Here is a 21159-nt window from a genome sequence, read left to right on the forward strand (position 1 = left end):
CCCTCAGTGACTGATGTTCCGAGGCATATCCTCCTTGAACATGGAGGTTCCATTTAGCTGCATGTTGATCAACCTATCCTCTATGAATTTGTTTAGCCCCCTTTTAAAGTCATCTATGTTAGGAGCCATTTAGCACATTCCTATGCGTGTCTTTTTAGAAGCTCCACAGAGTTCAATGGGACTTATTCCCAAGTAAGTGGGTATAGCATTGCAGCCTTTAGTTACTGTTTTGTCTGTCTTAAATCTACTACCTGTTCACTTCATAGGGTGATCCCAGCTTCCAGTATTATGAGAAAGGAAGAAACATCTCTCTCTACTTTCTTTACACCATTCATCGTTTTGTATATCCTTTTAAGTATTCCTCTTAATTACTGTTTTTCTAAACAAAATAGCTTCATATGCTTTTGTCTTTCCTCATACAAGGTGTTGAATTCTTGGATCACTCTGAGGTTGTCCTTATTTGTACTTTTTCCAGCTCTATGATATCCTTTTTGGGACAGAACTGCATACAGTATTCCAAACTATTTTATATTAGTCATCTTAAAATGCAGAGGAATAGATTTTGGCAGTGTTTTTAAAATTTTATAAATAGTTAAAGTGGTTTTGCAATGATGACTTTAAAATACATTTAACAGATTAACATTACTCATTTAGGTGCTTTTAAGAGGCTATCTTTCCATCATACAACAGTATGCCTTTCTGGCTCTTCTGTGTAACATTGTATTAGAACAGTATAATTAGAATACTGTGTTCCTGTTCAACATATCAATGAAATTTTTTAATTTATAAAGCAAATTTTACTTTTTGGGAGTTTAACAACTGACCATTCAAGAGCTTCTTCTCATGAGATTTGATTTGATTTCTTCTTTTGTTAAAAAATGTATTTATTTTAAACAAGAATCAACAAGGTTACCTCCTGAAAAAGTTTTATCAATGTGCAATTAAAATACAGCTCAGATGGATACACTTAAAATTGAATACCGCTAAAGCCACCTCTCTGGACGGGTTATATAATTACACTGCTGTGGGTTGTCTTGTGTCTCAGGCTGAATGTATTTCACTATAAGCAAAACAGCTCCTCCTTAGAGTGGTATTTTTAGAGGCTTCAGTAAGCCTGAAATTGAATTTTCTGAAGGAGGCAAGATGGTTGTACTGTTAAGGTTTTTCACTCTTGGTTACAGTGTTTGGTATAATATAATTATAAATGGCATTTACATTTAGAGACAAAGGTTGAACTTTTTAGATGTAATGTAGATTAATAATTACAAGTTTTGTAAAGTTGTAAAGGAGAAGGTAAAACTGCCTTTATTCATCCCAGCTTAGTATTCCTTCTTTGTCTGGTATCTCCTTTGTGTTTTCTATTAGACTGTGTGCTCTTTTGGGACATGAAACTATCTTCCCATTCCAATTCACTAAATATTGCAGGCCTACATTTAAACCTTGACTACTTGCTGATCCTTGATGATTTTCCTTTTACCTTTTTTCCACTCAAGCTCACCTCTTATACCATGTTTGTCTCCTTCCTATCTCTCTAGCATCTGTGATGGGCTGTAGCCTGGAGCACAGCAATTAGGGAATGCATCTAGCACAGCTCCAATATAGCATAAACAGAGATAAATAGCACTAGTTTTGCAGCTACAGTAAAATATCAGGCTCAGGGCCGATGCAGCCACAGTGCTGCCCTGAGATAAAGGAACAAACATTCCCTTACCTAGAGGAGATCTCAATGACTGCCTTGATATCACAGAATCAGAACATCCATTAGTGCTGGAAAGTTGGATAGAACTGGACTGGACCCAATGGCAACCAGTTTTAAAAGACTGAAAGATAACAGGCAGCCTAATCCTATCCTGTGCTGACACAGCCAGGCTGCGTGACCTGCACTGTATCCAGTGGTTAGGAAGTGGCTAAAGGTCTCCTTGGGGTAAGAGAAATGCCCCAGTCTGCCCTATGGGGCTACTTGGGTCTGTGCCAGCTGCACTGGGAGGCCCAGAACAAAGGTTAGGCTATGGCAGAGGAGGCTTCTGCTATTCCAGCCCCCCTCCCAGGTTTGTCCCTCCCCTGTTATGCCCTCCCCTACCCCAAAACACCCTCTCCCCACCCCCTGAATGCCCTCCTACCACCCTCTCCTGGGTGCTGTGCTCCTCAGTGCCTTACCTGTCCACACCAGTGGCCCACATTCTGAACGCAGTATTGGCTGGCACCAGCGCTGCTTGCTTGTGAGTCGTCTTTGAGTGCTTTGTGGCGCTTTTATGACAGCTCACGACAGCACAGCACAAGAATAGGATTCTACTGTGCATATCAGTGCAATCCTGAGGTTTACTCAGAAGTAAATCCCACTGTATTCAATGGAGCTTACTCCTAGGAAAGTGTGCATAGGATTGCACTGGGATTGAGAGAATGAATAAATTGGCATTGCAGCGACAATTGAGTTTTTGCAGCAGTTTCTTCTTTTCAAAAGGTGTGAGGACAGTTAAATGAAAATCATGGTTACTTACGCTGGTGGACTGTCTCCACAGTACTTCCCAATTCTTTTAGCATCATTCATCTCTCCACCATTAAACACAGCAACGTAGTCATATCTGCAGTAGTTATCTCTCTCCACATCAAATTTTTCAAACTTTAATTCAATTAGCTGCAGGTAAACATAGAAATTAAAACATTTCATAGTTAATGTTCCATATTAACCACTCTTTGGAATGAAGACATTTCATAGCCGAATTTTTTTTAATGACAAATGTAAACCACAAAAGTTGTCAAAGGCCACTTTACTTCTCTCAAACAGCTGATCCTGAAACAGTTTGTACAGTGCAGTGCATTTAAACACAGGTACTGTGTTTGAAAGAATGCATAAATGAATGGATACATGCTAGGGAGAATGCAACATTAGATAGGATCAAATTCTTAATTACTATTTGCAGTATTTCAGTTTTGTAGCAATAAGAAGCAGGTAAAAAGTGTGTAAAGAAAACAAAAAACAGCATATATTTTATTTATTTTAAAACATTTTAACCTCACTTTCCTTTTACAGTAAAGGCCGCAATGCAGCTAACAGTAAAATACAATTCAATGAAGATAAAAAATAGAAAAATTAAATAATAGATAACATAATGCAACAAAAATAATTTAACAGTACAGTAGTGTTATAATTTAAGAGCTGAATAAAAAAAATTTTAGGTCACTCCAGAGGGCCAGCAGAGGAAGGTTCAGTTCATAATGCTGGGAAAGAATTCCATGGTTCTGGTGCCACCACAGTAAAGACTTTACCCTTAGTTGCCACCAGCAAAGCTTCAGATTGTGGTGGGCTATCTCAATATACTTTTACAAAAGTTAAAGTACTAGTAAAATATAAAAAGAAAAGTTCCATAGTATGTGAACTGAAAGCAGGAGGCAAAGCGAAATGAATGTATGATTGTAGCAACTTTTCTGCAAAACCAGTTCAGATGACATGTTTTGCAATTACTGGAAGGGTTTTGGAATTATATTCAGTTACTTTTGTGGATGTAAATATGAGAATAATATTTCAGAATGTATCTGTAGGGGTTTGAGACAGGCATGCCCCAGCAAGAGGCCACAGACTTGCTCAGCAACCCCCAGTATTCCACCCATCCACACCTGACCCGGAAGTAATTGTGGTGACGTCAACGTCACCGCAATTATTTCCACACAGCTGCCTCCTCCATTCAAAACAAGGGGGAATGGAGGAGGCAGCCGAGGCCCCCACGGAGCGCTTCGGGGGTCTCCATGGCAGTGGTCTGGGGCTGCTTCCAGCAGCCCCAGACCACTGCAGTGGAGACCTCCACGCCGCTTGTAAGCAGCGCGGAAGGCTCCCTGTGGGCCTCGGAAGTGGCGCGCACCTCCTTCGAACGGAGGGGTTGCATGCCGCTTCCCCTCCACCTCTGAGGGACGCTCTCAGTGGCAGAGGAAGGGCGCCCCGGCGGAGCATTCCGCGCTGCTTGTAAGTGGCACAGAGGTCTCCTCTGGAACGGTCTGGGGCTGCTGGAAGCAGCACCCCAGACAGGTGGGCTTCCAGCAGCCCCACACCGCTCCAAAGGAGACCTCCATGAGGCTCTGCTGGAGCCCAGGAAGTGGTACGCATCTCCTCTGAAATCAGAGGAGGTGTGCGCCGCTTCTGCTCCGCCTCTGAGGGACACCCTAAGAGGTGGAGTAGGGCGCCCAGGAGTACTCCTGGGAGGCAGCGTCTCAGCGCCGACTGGGCTGCCCCCCCTCCTTTATAGGAGAAGACGAGATGGGCACTCTAGAGCGTCTGTGCCTCTCTAGGGTTCCTGTCTCCTATCCTCCTATAAAGGAGGAGGGGAGGGGGGCGTCTCAGTTGGTGCAGTGGCGCTGATGGAGAGGCAGCAAGCTGCCTCTCTGCAGCGCTCCTGGGCGCTCCTCCTGGGGGAGCGGGAGCGAGGGTCCAAGAGGTGCCCCTGGAGGGTCGGTGCTCAGGGCATTTCCCCTGTTTGCCCCCCCTACCAGTCTACCAGTGTCTCATTCTGCTCTGCCTGCAATCATGGGCCTCCTACCTCTTATGTGACTTCCTGCTTCCTCTTGCCCTTCCCCTTCCTGCCTGAGGGTTGATAAAGGCAGCTGCCTACGCTTAGGCATCTTTGGCCCCACTCCTGGTATTCACTGACCCAGTATGGAGTCCTGGCTGCTGGACTCTGCCCTCTGGGATCCCTGCCCTGATATGTTGGGAACCCTGACAGTATCATCCCATGCAATTTGTTTAGGAACAGAACTGAACACCATGAACAGAATTACAACTTCTCTTAAATGAGGTTCATGGGACTTTTGTTGAACAAGCTGCCTGGAAGACAGTTGCTGATATATATCCACAGGACTACACTGACAGTTCTAACCTATTTTCCAGCACCGATGCAGCCACAATGCAGTTCTGAGATAAGGGAACAAATGCTTCCTTACCTTGAGGAGGCTTCTGTGACTGCCCTCCCCCAGAATGCAGCATACACTCCCATTGGCATGGCTGCATCTGTACTAGAAAGCTTGTTAGATTAGGCTGTTATGATAAAATGAAAGAATGAATGAGCAGTTGTAGTGAGCGCCTGTCTATTGATGGAAAAAGTGAGATAACGAAAACCATTCTTGAGAACATCCTATGTTGTGAGCAGTGAACTTCCAACTGTATTGTCCATACTGTGTGGAACTTTAGCAGTATTCCCCCCTCCCCCATTTAATTGGATTTTTTAAAAAGTTTATCATAATTTCAGTTGCAACATTTTTGTACCGTTCCTTGACTATCTGGCATTACTATCACTATTTTACCTTGCATCAAAACAACTTGGAATTTTGAAACCATGCTTAAAGATGAAACAGAAAAAAACTAAAATAGAATTGAGGTAGGTCAGCATAAACTATATAATACAATGGCTGGCCCTAACCAGGCAAAAGCAGGGCTTGTCTTCAATATATAATCTTTGTGATAGGGAATGAAGAATTCCTGATTTTGTGACGTTTTGCAAGTTAATTGTACAGTTGTTTCTCAGCTATTGTATAGGTTCAGGCCCCTTTGCTTACACAGCAATCCTATACATGTCTACTCAGAAGAAAGTACCATAGTATTCAATGGGGCTTACTCCCAGGAAAGTGCATATAGGACTGCAGCCTTAGGGCACAATCCTATTCAACTTTTCAGCACCTGTGCAGCCGCAATGCAGTTGTGAAGTAAGGGAACAAACATTTCCTTACCTTGAGGAGGCCTCTATGACTGCCTCCCCACTACGAGATGCAGCACACGTCCCATTGGCATGGCTGCAGTGGCACTGGAAAATTGGATAGAATTGGACCCTTAATCTTGTATTTCTGTTACAGAGAAACGTATTGTTACAGGAAAAATAAGATTCTTTTTTCAGCTAGAATGCCAATTATGGTAATCACTGGTGTGTAGAATGTGATTGTGTAAATGGCACAACCCCTTTTCCTCTCACTGATGTCATTTTGTATGCATTCTGTTCCCTCTTCGGAATGGGTGAGCTCATGCTGTCCTTTAAAAGAAAATAAAAAATAGTGAAAAGTTCTACAGATTACCCCACACAGAAGTGCTACACCACTGCAAGACCTTTTATCTTTTTTTCATTCATTGAATTTTGTACATTCCCCATCTCCAGTGCTGCATTGTAATCTCTCCTCATTTTTTTAGAAGTGAACATGACTGCGGCCATCCCCTGTGCTAAAACTATCAATTACGTGGAAACAAGGGTTGCAATGCCTAGACAGAAGCTTATGCTTATGTTATGCTAAGAATAAAAAGTCGTCATCCCCCATTGTCTGTAATGGAAGTGCACAAAACTGAACCAAGCAGAAACAAATCTGATAATCAAATATTCCCCACAGTTTGATGTTATCCAGATGAAATAAAATACAATGAAAGTGGTTGGTTTGCTAACAAAAGACCATGATGGCACAATCCTGACTGGTCTGTGCGCTGCTACAGCACGCACTGCATTGGTGCTTGCCACCACAAAAGTGCCATAAAGCACTTCACATAGCGATTGCCCATGTTTGCTCAAAGGCCCACAGCAGTCTATGTGCATCGGCCTGTGTGTGCTGGCAGAAGAAGCAGCATGTGCCCAAGACGATAAGTTCTTTGCCATGAGGCACTGGGGTGGGGGAAGTGTGAGAAGGGTGTGTAACAGGGTGGCGACAGGGGTGTAGGTGAGCAGATCGGCCCCAGGAGGGGACAGGCTTGGCAGCAGTGGCATGTGCCACATCTTCGGTTTCCTGGGCCCAATCTGCTGCCACAGGTGCATGTGGACTTTGCCAGCTATGTAGCTTGTGCAGGTCCAAGTAGACCAGTTGTGCGGGCTGGTGCTTTCCCAGGGCAAGGGGACAAATACCCCTTTTGTCATGATTATCACCCAAAGAATCTGGGGCAATTAGGAAAAATTCCAAACCTTGGCAGGATACAATCCGCACCCTCTTTCACCAGCCTAATCCACCCAACTCTTGAGGATAATGTGGTCCGCTTATAATACCAAAAGCACCCAGGTTCTTTTGGAATACATTCCCTTGGTCAATAAAATGGATTGCACTTAATCTTCAAAATAGAAGAACTTTATTACAAGCAAAGGTTAGTTCTTATGGGAGACCTTATTGCTCCATAAACATTAGTATCATGCATTTACAGTAGCACTTGAAAACAAGCTGGCTAACTTATCTAACAGGATAGTAAGATTACTGATTTACCATATTGCAAAACAGTCAGCAGCTATACGCTATAACAGGGGTCTCCAAACCCTGGCCCGGGGGCCAGATGCAGCCCGCAGCAAGCCTCTTTCCGGCCCGTGGCCAACCTCTTGTCCCCTGAAAGCCTCTGGCCCACTCAACTGAATGTGACCAGAACTGTGCTCTGATTGTGTCTGGAGGGTGTTCTGAGGGCCAGAGAGGTTGAATGAATGAGCCCATTCATTCATTTATTCACTCATCTATGTTCCATCTCTAATTTATTTATTTAAATTTTATATTTAAATTTCTTTTCCGGCTCTCCACACCACACCAGATATTTGATGCGGCCCTCTGGCCAAAAAGTTTGGAGACCCCTGCTCTATAAGCTGCCTTCTAACATGCTTCAGCATAGAGTGATAATCCAAACTTCCTTGTACCCTCTGTGAACCCACACCCAGGTTTTATACGCCAGATTACAGGTGGAGCCTGTTTATCCGCTGAATTTTCATCTACAGATCTGGCTCAACGTAGGTCCCCCGGACCGATACTGAGCTAGACTCCTCCCCACGTGAACCCACCTGAACTCCACCTGAATCCTCCCATCTGCAGGGCTTTCTGAAGCCCGCAAAGGCAACATGCATCCACCTGCTGAACAGTCTGCAGGCTTCAGAATGGCCCATAGGGGTGGAAAAACGCCACTTCCGGTTTCCCTCGGGAAACCGGAAGTGACTTTTTCTCCATATAAGGCATTCTGAGGCCCTCGAGCAACTGGAAATGGTGTTTTTTGCTTCTACGGGCCATTCTGAAGCCTGCAAAGGCAGCGGGCAGATGTGTGTTGTTTCTGCAGGCTTCAGAAAGCCCTCCAGAGGGGACTGGAGCACAGCTCCAGTTCCCTTTGGTGGGAGAAAGGTGCGGAAAATTGTGGGTTTGATTATCCACAATTTTCAGTATCAGTGAGAGGTCCAAGGACAGATCCTGAGTGGATACCAAGGCCCCACCTGAACAAATTAACCACACCTGAATAACCTCAGGTGTCCTTCTACTTAGCAAACAGAATCTCTCTTAAAGGAAAAGGCCACTTGCCCAACACCATGACACCCCTTACCTCGAGGAGACCTCCAGCCTGCATAATTCCTCCATACAATGCAGTGCAGCCTGTGCTGGCCCCACTGCACAGGAATTTGTGCTGGATTGGGACATGATTCATTGGTAGCTCTATGCCACTATAAAAAGCATTACTGGAACATACTGAAAATAGGTATAAGCTAAGATGTTTTAAAATAATTTATAAAGGATAGTCTAAAGAATAAGAACCCAAGAGAAGAACAGATTGATGAGATGACTGTTGGAAAGAGAATTCAGGTACGTGTGGGAATAAATGAGAGCAATCAAAGTACTTTGCAGTTTATTCTGTTTAGTAAAATAATTAATCCAGCGGATTGTTAAATGATCTGTACAAAGCAAGTAAGGAATGTGGATTAAAGATGAATACAGTAAAAGACTAAGCTGATGTACAGTGTCAAGTTCAAGAAAATGTTATCTTGATCAATGCAGGAGGCAAAAAAAAATGAAGGCTCAGGAGACTATATTTATCTTGGACAGCTCTTTCATTTTGAGGATTATGGTCACGAGAAGCAGATTAAAAGGCAACTCAGAAGTGGCATGGAAAAGGTTTCAGAAAGCTAAATGTAGATATGAAAAGCAACCAACCTACCAAATACGTTTGAAGATAAAGGTATTCAATCACTATGTGTCTCCTGCCATAATATAGTTTATGGAGCAGAAACCTGGGCAACAACAAAAAGACAGAGCAAAGCTTTGAGTAGCCCAACAAAACATGAAACGAAGTGTTAGTAGAACTGGTATGAAAGGGTGTGAAACACAGGGTGTGAAACTTGGCAAAATAGGTCAGTTCCAAGAAATGAAATGGCAACATGCTTATTACTAAAATCCTACTAGAAAGTTCAAGTAGATTATAAAATTAAATCTCAGGATGGGAAGAGCAAAGGAAACTGAATGAATTTGGCAATAGTTAGACATTACTAAGCAGAACAAATGCTTCCACTTGGTTTAAGAACGTGGAGCAGAGTATAGTTAATGCGCTTGAATGGGAAAAACACCATTAATATCCTGACATGGAAAATATATTAACTTGTAAATTTGATGAAATTAAAGTTTAGAAAGTTGGAGCTCAGAAATGGTTCGGATATTCTAAATCTCATTTATTCTTTCTTTTCATTAAATACTATGGTGATACCATAGTCTTTCGAGACTGAAGGTTGCCAACAGCTCAACAACAAACCTGAACTAAAACAGAAAGAACATAATGTTTATGAAAACTAGACTTTACTGAGGATACAAAGAAAACAGAGAAAAGGGGTAAACAAACACAGAAGGAAGTGTATGAGGTGAGGATGCATCAGTGCATCAGATAAATAAGAAGAATCTACACCCGAACATAGAAGAGAACAGGTAATTTGTTCATTAGTTATATTTAGAAATCAGAAAACATACCCCAATTTTATTCTAGCTACACTTTTTGTATCACAAAAACACATTTTAAAACAGAAATAAGATTTATTAAAAGCTGGACAATTAACAGAACAATTTTCAACACTAAAAATAAACCCACTATATGCGGATGAGCATTTTATTACACAGTGGACCTGTGGATGTAATAGCCAAAGAAAACATATTCTCCTCAAGCCTTCCATGAAACTCAAATCCTGCTGTCGCTACTATTTCTACTGCTACCTAGAAAACTTGGTATAATGCCCAGCTAATCAAGGAACAGACTTTTCAACTAGGGGACAGGACTTTCTTTTAAGCATCCATTTTCAAAGTCTAAGCGAGGTGAGATGTAGTCCCCCTCTTCCTTGCAGGCTCGGTAACGGGTCACATCAGAAGCATTTTGCCCTTAATGTGAGTTGGAAGCAATTGCAGGCAGTTGTTAAACAGCGTTTGGAGGGCAGACGGGTGATCAAAACCTCAATGGAATGAACTAGAGTCAGACTTCGAAGATAGATAATAATGAGGGTGGGCTTTTGTAGACAGGAGGAAAAATGGATGAAGGTTGATATCATTTATTTTAACGCAGCTTACCTGATTCTTTGGGGCTATAATATGCCATGAACAGGTAACTCCTGCCGGATAATCTCGATCAGGCCAATTAGGGGTTTTAAAGGATCCTGAAGACTTAACTAGTTGTCCTCCACAGTATTGATCTCCTAAGAATGCACAACATTATGATAGGCCAAAAAAACCCACAATTCTTTGGAGTTGGGCAGCCCAATCTTGCGCTCCCATGGCACGCAGCTGTAGCGGCACCGAAAACCGCTACTGCCACATCCAGCACACCCATGGCAGCTGCGGGCAGCACCAAAAGGTCGGTGGTGAGGAAAGAGTGTTAGTGTAGGGCGCTGAGCCCTTTCCGAATGCTCTGGATCTGGTGGAGCTCCACTCCACCAGACCTGCCTCCCTCTGTTCCCTCTCCCTCCCCCAGCAAGCCTCCTCCACACCCTCTCCCAGCCTCCCAGAACACCTCCTCCATGCCTCCCCCCACCCCTGCTTACCTTACCACAGCTTGGCGGTCCGTGCAACCGCCGAGCGGTGGAGGTCAGGTGCCTGCCCGGTGCTAGCCCAGCACTGGCCAGCGCTGGGCTAGCACAGGCACTTGCCCAGCGGTAAGACTTATGCCCTCTGTACATCACTGCTCTGTGACATAAAAGACATTTTAGAAAATTCTCTGCAACTGAAATATATATTATAATATGATCACATATAATGATTGTTTACATTTTGGCATGAGGATAGTTGGAAACTCAGACAGTCTTTCAAATTTGTTATACAGGTGAGTGTCACTTAGCGATGTTTTGATCAGTGACAGCCCGCATTTGCAATAGATCCCTGTTCACCCCTCCATTCTCCAAAGCCAAGGGGAGCCGTCCTGTCCTTGCTTCCGGAGGCTTTTCTGAGCTTCGAAGAGGCAGCACACATCTGCGCACTGCCTCTATGAGGCTCAGATTGGCTGTTTTAGCCAAAAACACGGGACTTCCAGTTTCCTGGGAAACTGGAAGTTGCATGTTTTCGCCACAGCTCCCCTTGCCTTTGGAGGCTTCACATAACATCCAGCTTAGCTTGGCGACAGGGGTGCCTGTCCACATGCTGCACGACTGAACATGGTAAAATATATATCCATTAGCCATAGATTCTTACAAGAAAAGATACATCTCAGTGTAGCTATCATTAAGGAAGATTTGAAGAACTTACAAAATACCTCTTTCATGTGGTTCTGCTGCAGAAAACTTGGCAACAAAGCCATTTCCTGCTGTATTGGCATCCGAAATCATTTGCACCAACATTTTATTGCCATTGGCCACCAGAGCACCAGGTTTGAAAGTGCCACAGAACCTTCCAAGGCGCTGTCCATTCACATGACCATTGTACACATCCACAAAGTCATATCGGCATAAGTTATCACTTTCCAAGTCTATGAATCTGAAGGCAAGAACAACCACTTTTCCTTCAGGGACCTGTAGAGAAAAAGGACACTGGAGCTTAATGGTTCGTAAATTATAATTTGCCCTAGATTAGAGTTTAAATGCTACTGATCATATACATTTTATATATAACATAATATAATTATATTATGTAATTATGTTACGTAATATATATGTAACAGACATTTCTATCTGTTACAAATTATGGTACTTAGTCTTTCTCAACCTCCTTTGTCTTTTCCTTCTGTTTACATGTTGAAAATCTGCTCTCACCCCCTTCAAATCTATGCAGTCATGCTATTCACCTTAACAATATCACTTCCTAAGGTTAATAACTTTGACTCATGTCAGATGCTTACCCAAACAGGCATTGCATTTGTCTGATAAAAAATCATCAATGCTGCATGCCTGTGAAATATTAAACTGTAATGTGCAACAGGTCATGTGCTAGCAAGATTCGTATATTCCCATGCCCGTGGAAACTGGAAGAATAAGATTACATAAATATATGGCAACATCTCATATATATTACATTACAGAGTGATGAGGCCACGTGAACATTCATGCTTCTCCATCATGTAAATAAAGGGTCCATTCAGGTTAGTGTTTACACTAGCATTATGGTTCATGGTTAACTGAATGACTTGTGAAAGATACTTACATGTATAATAGCAAAATTTCTACTGCCAGAGAATTATGTAAGGTGAGGCAAATGCTATTAAGTGTCAGCATTTTTCACTTGCATTAAAAGAATTAATTAAGTCAAACAGTCACCTTCTCTGAACCACTTGCCCAAACCCCGGCCTGGGGGCCACTTGCGACCCTCAGGGGCTCCCAGTCCAGCCCTAGTCTCAAATGAGCCTCTGGCCCTCCAGAGACTTGCTGGAGCCCGTGCTGGCCCGACGCAACTGCTCTCAGTCTGAGGACGACTGTTCAACCTCTCACCTGAGCTGTGCGACAAGGGTTCCCTCCACTACTTGCTGTTTCATGTCTGCGATGCAGCAGTGGCAGCAAAGGAAAGGTTGGCCTTGAGCTCTTGCAAGATCTTCGTTCATTCATTCATTCATTCATTCATTCATTCATATGTTCCATCCATAAATAGATTCATTTATGTAAATTTATTCCAATTTTAAATGTAAATTAATTTTTTTCCAGCCCCCGACAAAGTGTCCGAGAGATGATGTGGCCCTCCTACCAAAATGTTTGGACACCCCTGTCTTATAGCATTGCCATAGAGCGAATGGGCTCTACCACTGCTGGAACTAGGGTTTATGGCTGTTGCAGATGACTTTATGGCTGTCACAAACAGCACTCAAGCAGCTACCGCTGCATCCTGTGGAGGGTGGGCAGATCAGGAGACTTGGAAGCGATAAGGGAAGATATTTCCCCTTACCTCCCCATAAGCCTTCCAATTGCCAATAAGTCTCCTTGGACCTGCACCAGCTCTTTAGCTAGCACAAGTCCAAATAGACAAAGGGGGCAGGGAGGTTGTTCAAAAAAGGGAATAGTATCTGGCTGATGCCATTGAGTAGGACTGCGCTGTTAGGGCAACCCAATTAAAAATGATTGACAACAGCAACGCCAGGTCTAGGTTTGAGGGGGCCCTTAGCAAACTGTCCTTCATAGGGCCTCTATTACATAGGGAAGCTTCCCCTGAAGGTTTATGAGAGGAGTTTATCTTGGGGTATGGGATGGAAAAGAAGTAGTAATGACAGGGCAGTGCTCTTGCCTGAGTATCACTCTGCCACAACCACATGAAGACTAAAGGCAGTCAGGGATCAGCAGTGGGCCCTTTTGAGCATCCTAGACAGCTGCCCAGCGATACAACTCATGGGCAATGGATTCAGGACAGACAAAACAGGACAGATTCAGGATTTACTTTTTACTAATGCAAATCTACGTAATTTGGAACAAATGACTAAAGACAAATGACTAGAGTCAAGTAAGACTCTAATCTGATTTGAGTATTGCAGCGCTGGCATAGTGTATATATTCAAATGGAGAAAAATTTGCTTTTGGGCTACACCACCAAACTTTGCTTTCAGTGGTCCCCCCAGACCCCCCAGTGGTCTCTAGCTGTGATTTGCCAAAACTGTGACAGAGCCAAGCTATATATAATAAATAAAAAGCAGAGAAAAAGAAATGGAATGCTCTAAGAACATAAGAACAGCCCCACTGGATCAGGCCATAGGCCCATCTAGTCCAGCTTCCTGTATCTCACAGCGGCCCACCAAATGCCCCAGGGAGCACACCAGATAACAAGAGACCTCATCCTGGTGCCCTCCCCTACATCTGGCATTCTGACTTAACCCATTTCTAAAATCAGGAGGTTGCGCATACACATCATGGCTTGTACCCCATAATGGATTTTTCCTCCAGAAACTTGTCCAATCCCCTTTTAAAGGCGTCTAGGCTAGACGCCAGCACCACATCCTGTGGCAAGGAGTTCCACAGACCGACCACACGCTGAGTAAAGAAATATTTTCTTTTGTCTGTCCTAACCCGCCCAACACTCAATTTTAGTGGATGTCCCCTGGTTCTGGTATTATGTGAGAGTGTAAAAAGCATCTCCCTATCCACTCTGTTTCCAACATGCAGCTCCATTCTCTACAGTGATTTTTAATCACTGTGCCACTGCACATTGGTGTGCCACAAATGATCCACAGGTGTGCCATGGGAGTTTGTGGTGGATCATTTATTAACAGGACCATTGGGGATGTGAGTCCCCTGCCTGCAGCATGACCTACAAGGGGGCCAGAGGAGACACCCATGAACCTCATGCCGCGATGTGGGGGAAAAAGCGGCTCAAAAAGCTGGCAAAAATCACCACCTGGAGCTTTGCGTGGCAGTACAAGGTGCAGCGCAAATAGCTGGTACGAGAATCAGAAGCACCTACTTTGGGCCTTGTGCACTGGCACGGGAGAATGAGGTAGCTTGAATGGCCAGCAAAGGAGTTGGAAGAGAATCATGTCTCTGAGAGGACCCCTAGGTTCCCATCTCCCTCCAGATGCTGGCACATAAAAAGGAGGAGACATTACAGGGAAGTTTGAAAGAGGCAGAACCAGTATTATTCTTCAGTCAGCTGTTGTCTGGATTGAATGTGTTCTTCTATGTTGAATGGCTTATGTTGAATGCCTTGACAATTTAATGACTTGTCAGTATGCCATGAGATGAAAAATGTTGAAAATCACTGCCTGACACCATGATACTTCCACTACATAATTTTTAAAAAGTGTATATACACATGCATGCACATACTTCCAAAGACTGAAATATTTTGCAGAAAGCCAGATCTTGTCACTTTTTAAAAAAAAAATGAACAATTTTCCTGAACAAAAGTTGGCTTAGTTCCAAAAATGCCATTACTGAATCTGCAAAAGGATTTATTTTTGTGAGTGTGGTAGAGCTTTACAATTTTTGTGGTTATATTTTCCCATGTAAATATTTACTTTTCCTGCTGTCTTGGCAGGAAAAGAAAAACTTCTGTGTTAAAAAAAAGAATCACCCAAATAATCAGAAACTAAAGTATATATCAGATGTTGAATGCAGATATTCAGGGACTGATTCTGCTCCTATATGAGTCAAGAGGATTATGCCTCAGTTCAGTGGGTTAAATTAACTAGTTACATGTTCCATTACTACCCTTGTCATGACTAATTTCCTTCTAAACTGACGATGCTCTGATGTCTGGACTGTAGTCAGACAAATGCCAATCAGCTTAACATCTTATGTACATACATCAGTCACCTTATTTTACAGGGAACAAAATATTTCTTGCTACTCCTTGTGGGGATGAAGTTGTTTGCTACTTCTATGGCACCAGTCAAATTCACAACTTTTAATGGACAACAGAATCATAACACCTCCTCTTTTTCAAAACTAGTATTGGCAGAGATTGAATCCCATAGATTGTTACAGAGTGTTACAGAATAATAAAATAATAGGTTCTGAGTTTTCAGGCAATGCAGCTAAAATTTAATGCTGTTTAACACATCTTCACAATGGTAGAGATTCACAAAATGTCAACAGTCTGACTGATGCCTTTGTAACAACATCAAGGATTCAACGCTACAATTACGCAGAGCCAAATACTATCCCCCCTCTCAATGTAGCCATTGCAAAAATGAGCACACCGCATCTGGTTAGTGTGTGTACAGATCGGGAGGCTTTGGAGGGGAAAGGGGAATTATTTTCCCTTACCCCTCTATAAGCTTCCTGCTCTGCAACGGGTCTCTTAGGATTGGTGTCAGCTCTGTATCTGGCGCAGATTTGAGGAAAAGGAGTGGAGAGGCTGTTAAAAGTGACAATAGGATCTAGCATGTGCCATTCCTGCCTGATCCATCCCCTTTCACAGCCTCCCCAACCTCCATGTCTCCCCTTTCCTGCCCAGTTTTGCTTCCTCCCCACCCAGCCCCCACCCTCACCACTGACTTACCTGGTCTGGCAGGAGTGGCAGTAACGAGCGACAGACGTGGAGTACTGCCACCTCTTGAAGCAGTAATCCCCAAATAGCCACAGATGGAGTGCCCTGCACCCTGTCAGCAGCCATTTTATGACAGAGGAAGCCTCTTCCACTGTTGTAAATCCCTCCTCCTGATAGCACAATCTTGGATACGCTTGGACTGTTACCCTATATTGCTACAGCTAAGCATCATATATAGCAAGGATATTATTTTTCTATCACCCATCTTTAGCAAGATTTACCAGAATGAAAGACATTGTGGTCCATATGTTTCCAATTCCATTTTTTGACATACTGGCTACTATCTATCACATGTATCCTTAAGTCCTTAAGTCCCATAGCTTCCAGCCATTGTCTACAGTCAGGACTGCGGGTCTCTGCCCATAGAGTTTTGCACTGGATTTAAAAATTCCATATCCTAGGAAGCTCAATTTTTAAGGTTGTTTTTTTCCCTTAAGATAGTTACTGAACTTAAGACAGAAAAGACAAGTTTGAACAAAAGCAGGTCATTCCTGGAGAAATCTCATGTAAAGAAAGACAAATCAGTAGCTGGCTTGACTAACTAGAACTAGAGAAAAGTACTGGAGGCACTCCAATAATAGCAACCACTATACCTATCCTAATGGGGTCCAGTGATCACACTGGACAATCATAAAATCCACTGTGTGGAGTTGAGTGCAAACACTCCTATCCTCCCTGCTTACCCAAGTGTGCTGTCCCTGCCACTGCCATCAGTACAGGGATGGAATGTGAGAATGACCCCTTTGAATGTAAACTCCAGTGCATGTTGACTAAAACCATTCAATGAATTAAGAAATGAATCATGCAATTTGAGCCTATGTGCATCAGCAAGCAATCACAGCAATGCTGGAGCATCAGTGTTACCACAAGCCATTTCACCCACCCCCTCCTTTCTGCTGTAGCCCCCTGAACTTTCCAGAAAGTTATTCCTGAGTATCAAGGGACCCTTGGCAATAGCATGAGATGTGGTCCGGGGGGGGGGGCTGCAATGTAAGGACAGAATTCCTGAATAATAGGCAGAGACACCTTCTGTGGAGTTCAGACTTCCGTGGGGCTGCAGCTGGGAAGAAGAGATGTGGAAAATGGTTTGCATTAGTCACCACCACTGTGGATTTCTTTTGAGTCTTTGGATTTCACATGTTTGCCCTTGTAGAGATGGCATACTCACTGGGCAGGGCAAACATGTATGCTTACATTCCTCTCCATGATGGGCCAGATCAGGAAGTAAAAATAATCTGATCTAGTACAAAAATAGTCTCCAAACTGGAGACCATTGGATGCTGAAAACTGCCTCCCTGGTGCAATCAGAGCTTACTGTTCTGCTGGGAAGGCTGCCACTGTAGCAGCTGGGTGTAACTGGGTGTAACTGGGCAGTGAAGGGGGCGGGGGGTTGGTGGATTAGGCCTGGGAGGGGACAGAATCAGCAGAAGCTGTCTGCGCAGTGTCCTGTTCCCCTTCTCAGGCCCGATCTTCCAACAAATCCACTCTGACTTACACCAGCTATTCAGCTTGTGCAGGTCCAAGTATACCCATTACACAGGCTGGGGCTTACCCCGGGGCAAGGGGACAAATGTCCCCTTACCTTGAGGAGACCTCCAGCCTTCTAACTTCCCCCACTGGATGCAGCATGACACGGGGTGGTGGTGGATAGGATTTGGTTGTAAGACTGACAGTCTCATGTAGAATTAAATTATTGATTGTATTATACAAAAATACATACATTCGTGAAGAGAGTGTTCACCACATGAATGAAAATCTCATCATCTCATCAGTGATTTGTGTTTAAAAGGTTATTTTCCCAACCTGAAAAAGTCTTCAAATGCTTGATTTTTCAAAAGAAAGAGTAACATTGAGAGGCAAAATGAATTAAGGTGTTCCAGTCCACAGAAAGATTTTTCAGAATCTGCTTCTTGTCACCAACCTTTTAACAGAATTAGCTACATAGAAGATTATGACAATCTTGAATGTTATTTTCATGTCATATTCTTATATGTTGAATATACTGAGCGTTCTTAGAGTACCCAACCCAAATCGCTGAGGTCTGCCAAGAAAGGGATTATGTTAAATGTATTGCTATGTGATGCTCTGTGTTTTGTGGCCTATAATTGCTTCTATGAGAGACAGTAACAGTAACAGCAGTGGTAGTACCACAACTCAAAGGTTGTGCCAAGGCCGTAATAATGTGTTGAACGACCTGCTTCTATACTTAGAGAAATCAAAGACTGAACTTTTTGTGATTGTAATATAATACCTGCTCATTCTATGTCATCATAAATCAATCACAGAACATTTTCTAACGTAATTGCTACTAAAGCTCTGCTCAGCTACTACTATGTTGTAACAATTAAATTTTATCTGTTTGAGCCCTTTTGCACCCTACGTAGTGCAAAAGATCCAAAGCCACTACATATGCATAGGGGGGGAGGACAGTTTGAAGCAACAAGACTGCATGCTATTCAACATGATTTGTGACTTCAAAAGTTCTTACTGTGATCTTCCAAGTGCACTTGCTGTTTGGAGGGTAGACTCCTGGGAATCCTTCACTCCCAATAAACCCTGATACTCCTGTAAGTACTCCACCACATTTAAAAGACCTGGGGGGGAAAAAACAATTTGTTTTTATATTTTTTTCTTATTATAAATTCAATTAAGAAGAAACAATGCAAAAATATAATGTACAAGAAGGGACAGGTAAAACACACAAAACTTTGCTTACTTTTGAGATAGCATTATAAAGTCTGGATAGAACGGCTACCATCTAATATACCACTGCCAAAATTTATATAAGGCATCTGTGAAAAGCAATGAAACTATCTGCAGCTATTTAAAATGTAATGCAATATGGATGCCTAACATAACTGATACCAGAAATGTATATATTTGTTATTAATCATTCAGGTTCATTCCACTGGGAAAAAAATGGAATATTTGTAGCCTCTGGGAAGATGCTGAATAGCCACACTTCAGGCAAAACTTCACATATGATAATGAACACTCCCACAACTATGGCTGTTGCTGGCCTAGATCTGCCCATTGTCAAGCATTACATTGGTGGCAGCTGTTGTTTGCACCATGTTTGCAATGGTGGCACCATTACTCTGGTGTTTGCTATTTTGTTGACAGTTATACTCTTAAGCAGGGCTGTATTTAATCTGCACTAAAAATGTTGTGCCAAACCAAGTCAAAAACTGTATTGCTCCTGCAAATTAAGCCATTTTTGCCCAGTACACATTTGATCCCTGTTGCATATATGCAACGTTGGCAGAAATGGCTTAAATAGAATTTGCCTGTACAGAATGACTTTTGTGCTTCATGGGGCAAACAAGAAACTATGCTGACTGGAACCTTTGGTGATTCCAACTGTGGCTTCAGAAATGCAACCAGACATTGTTTGCACATGTTCAAGTCTATTTCATATCCATTTGGGCTAGAAACTTGTTTTGCTTTTGAAATAAAAGCCAAAGTTCTCAGGATGCTGAACTCAGTTCCAGTACTGAGGGCACAATCCTAACCAGGTCTACTCAGAAGTAAGTTCTATTTTGTTCAATGGGGCTTACTCTCAGGAAAGTGTGGTTAAGATTGCAGCCTAAATTTTGTATGTGACATTGCATGACATTTTGGCATACATATAGATATTCTCTTAAGTCATTTCTGTCCAATGTTGCATATACAATACAAGGATCAAATGTGTACCCCTTCGGGCTGGGCAGAAATGGGTTAAGCCCAGTTCTATAAGCTTCTGTGCCTGCACAATAGCTTACTGGACTGGGACTCTCCACTGTAAACTATAGCATACTAACTAGTTCTATCTGGGCTACGCATGTTCTAGCAATGCAAGGACCTTTATAGTGGCGCAAAAGTTGGGCACTGTGGCACACTCCCGGACTGCTTCTGCAAGGGAGCAATGGCATGCACATGTCATGGGTGACGAGGGGGAGAACAGGGTTGTCCTGTTCTTCCCCTCCCCATCCATGAAATGCCCCCCTGCTGACAATTTACCAACACCTGTAGAGTTTCCACAAGCTTTCAGGGTGGGGGAGGGGATGAAATGCCCCCCCCCCGCTGCCAATTTACCAGCACTGCTCACCCATGACATGCTTCTGCTAACAATTTACCAGCACCAGTAGAGCTTCCACAAGCTTTCAGGGTGGGGGAGGGTATGGGTCTTGGCATCACTAGTGTGCGCCAGGATCCTATGCTTTCTTTCTAAATCCACCCTGCCCCTTTTCTCTCTTGGGAGAGAGAGAGAGAAAACACCTACAACATCAGTCTGAAGAGAAACAGAAGCCATCAGCAGGCCTATACAGAGAGAAGTGAAAATATTTTTACTTGCCTCTGGCAGGCCTCCTGATCACCTCTGCCCACCACTGGATGCAGCGTGTGGCCCATCATTACGGCTGCATGGATGCCAATGGTGGGGGTTAGGATTGGGCAGTAAAAGTATATGGATCTGTAAAGGAAACAATGGAGCACTTGGGGATAACCAGGATGCAGTGTTAACCATGACTGCATACAGATCATGTGCAGCTATTCAAAATAGTCAAAATGAGTAATGAAATAAACTCTGGAGATTTATGGATGGTTGTCAAAGAGCCAGCACTTGTATAATGAAAAACCAAAATACTCTATTAGGAATTTACAACTTAGAGAACAGATGGCAAGGAAAATATTTTATAAATGCAATGTGAAGTTTGTTTGTGTGAAGCAATGGGAAAGGAAGCATAACTATTCTGAAGCACCGGCAGCAGTAATGAGGAATAAAATGAGTAACTGGCGCATCAGAAAAAAGAGACCGTCTGAACATGATCAAGGGAACATTAACAGAAAGGCAACCAAGACTCAAGTGTTCAAGCAGTGAACATTGGGCAAAAAAGGCAACAGAGATCACATGGCTGGGTGGAGTAGCCATGGCAAGGTCACTGGACAAGACTCACTCAGTGAGTCATCTCCATCTCACTTGGGACAAGAGATGACCCAGATCTTGAAAAC

The 21159-nt window shown here is 43.1% G+C and overlaps 1 protein-coding gene across 2 annotated transcripts in view; it reads right to left on the minus strand.

The window, feature by feature from the left end:
• PCOLCE2 (procollagen C-endopeptidase enhancer 2) overlaps positions 1-21159 on the minus strand; it is an 83057-nt gene that overhangs the window by 11632 nt on the left and 50266 nt on the right. For both annotated transcript variants that reach the window (XM_066618925.1, XM_066618924.1), the window contains exons 2-5: positions 18659-18764; positions 11465-11720; positions 10291-10415; positions 2499-2635 (exon numbers count right to left, since the gene is read on the minus strand). In XM_066618925.1, the coding sequence (XP_066475022.1) occupies positions 2499-2635; positions 10291-10415; positions 11465-11720; positions 18659-18764 (624 nt within the window). The remainder of the gene's footprint in view (positions 1-2498; positions 2636-10290; positions 10416-11464; positions 11721-18658; positions 18765-21159) is intronic.

Source organism: Tiliqua scincoides, chromosome 3 (assembly GCF_035046505.1).
Source record: "Tiliqua scincoides isolate rTilSci1 chromosome 3, rTilSci1.hap2, whole genome shotgun sequence".
NCBI lineage: Eukaryota > Metazoa > Chordata > Lepidosauria > Squamata > Scincidae > Tiliqua > Tiliqua scincoides.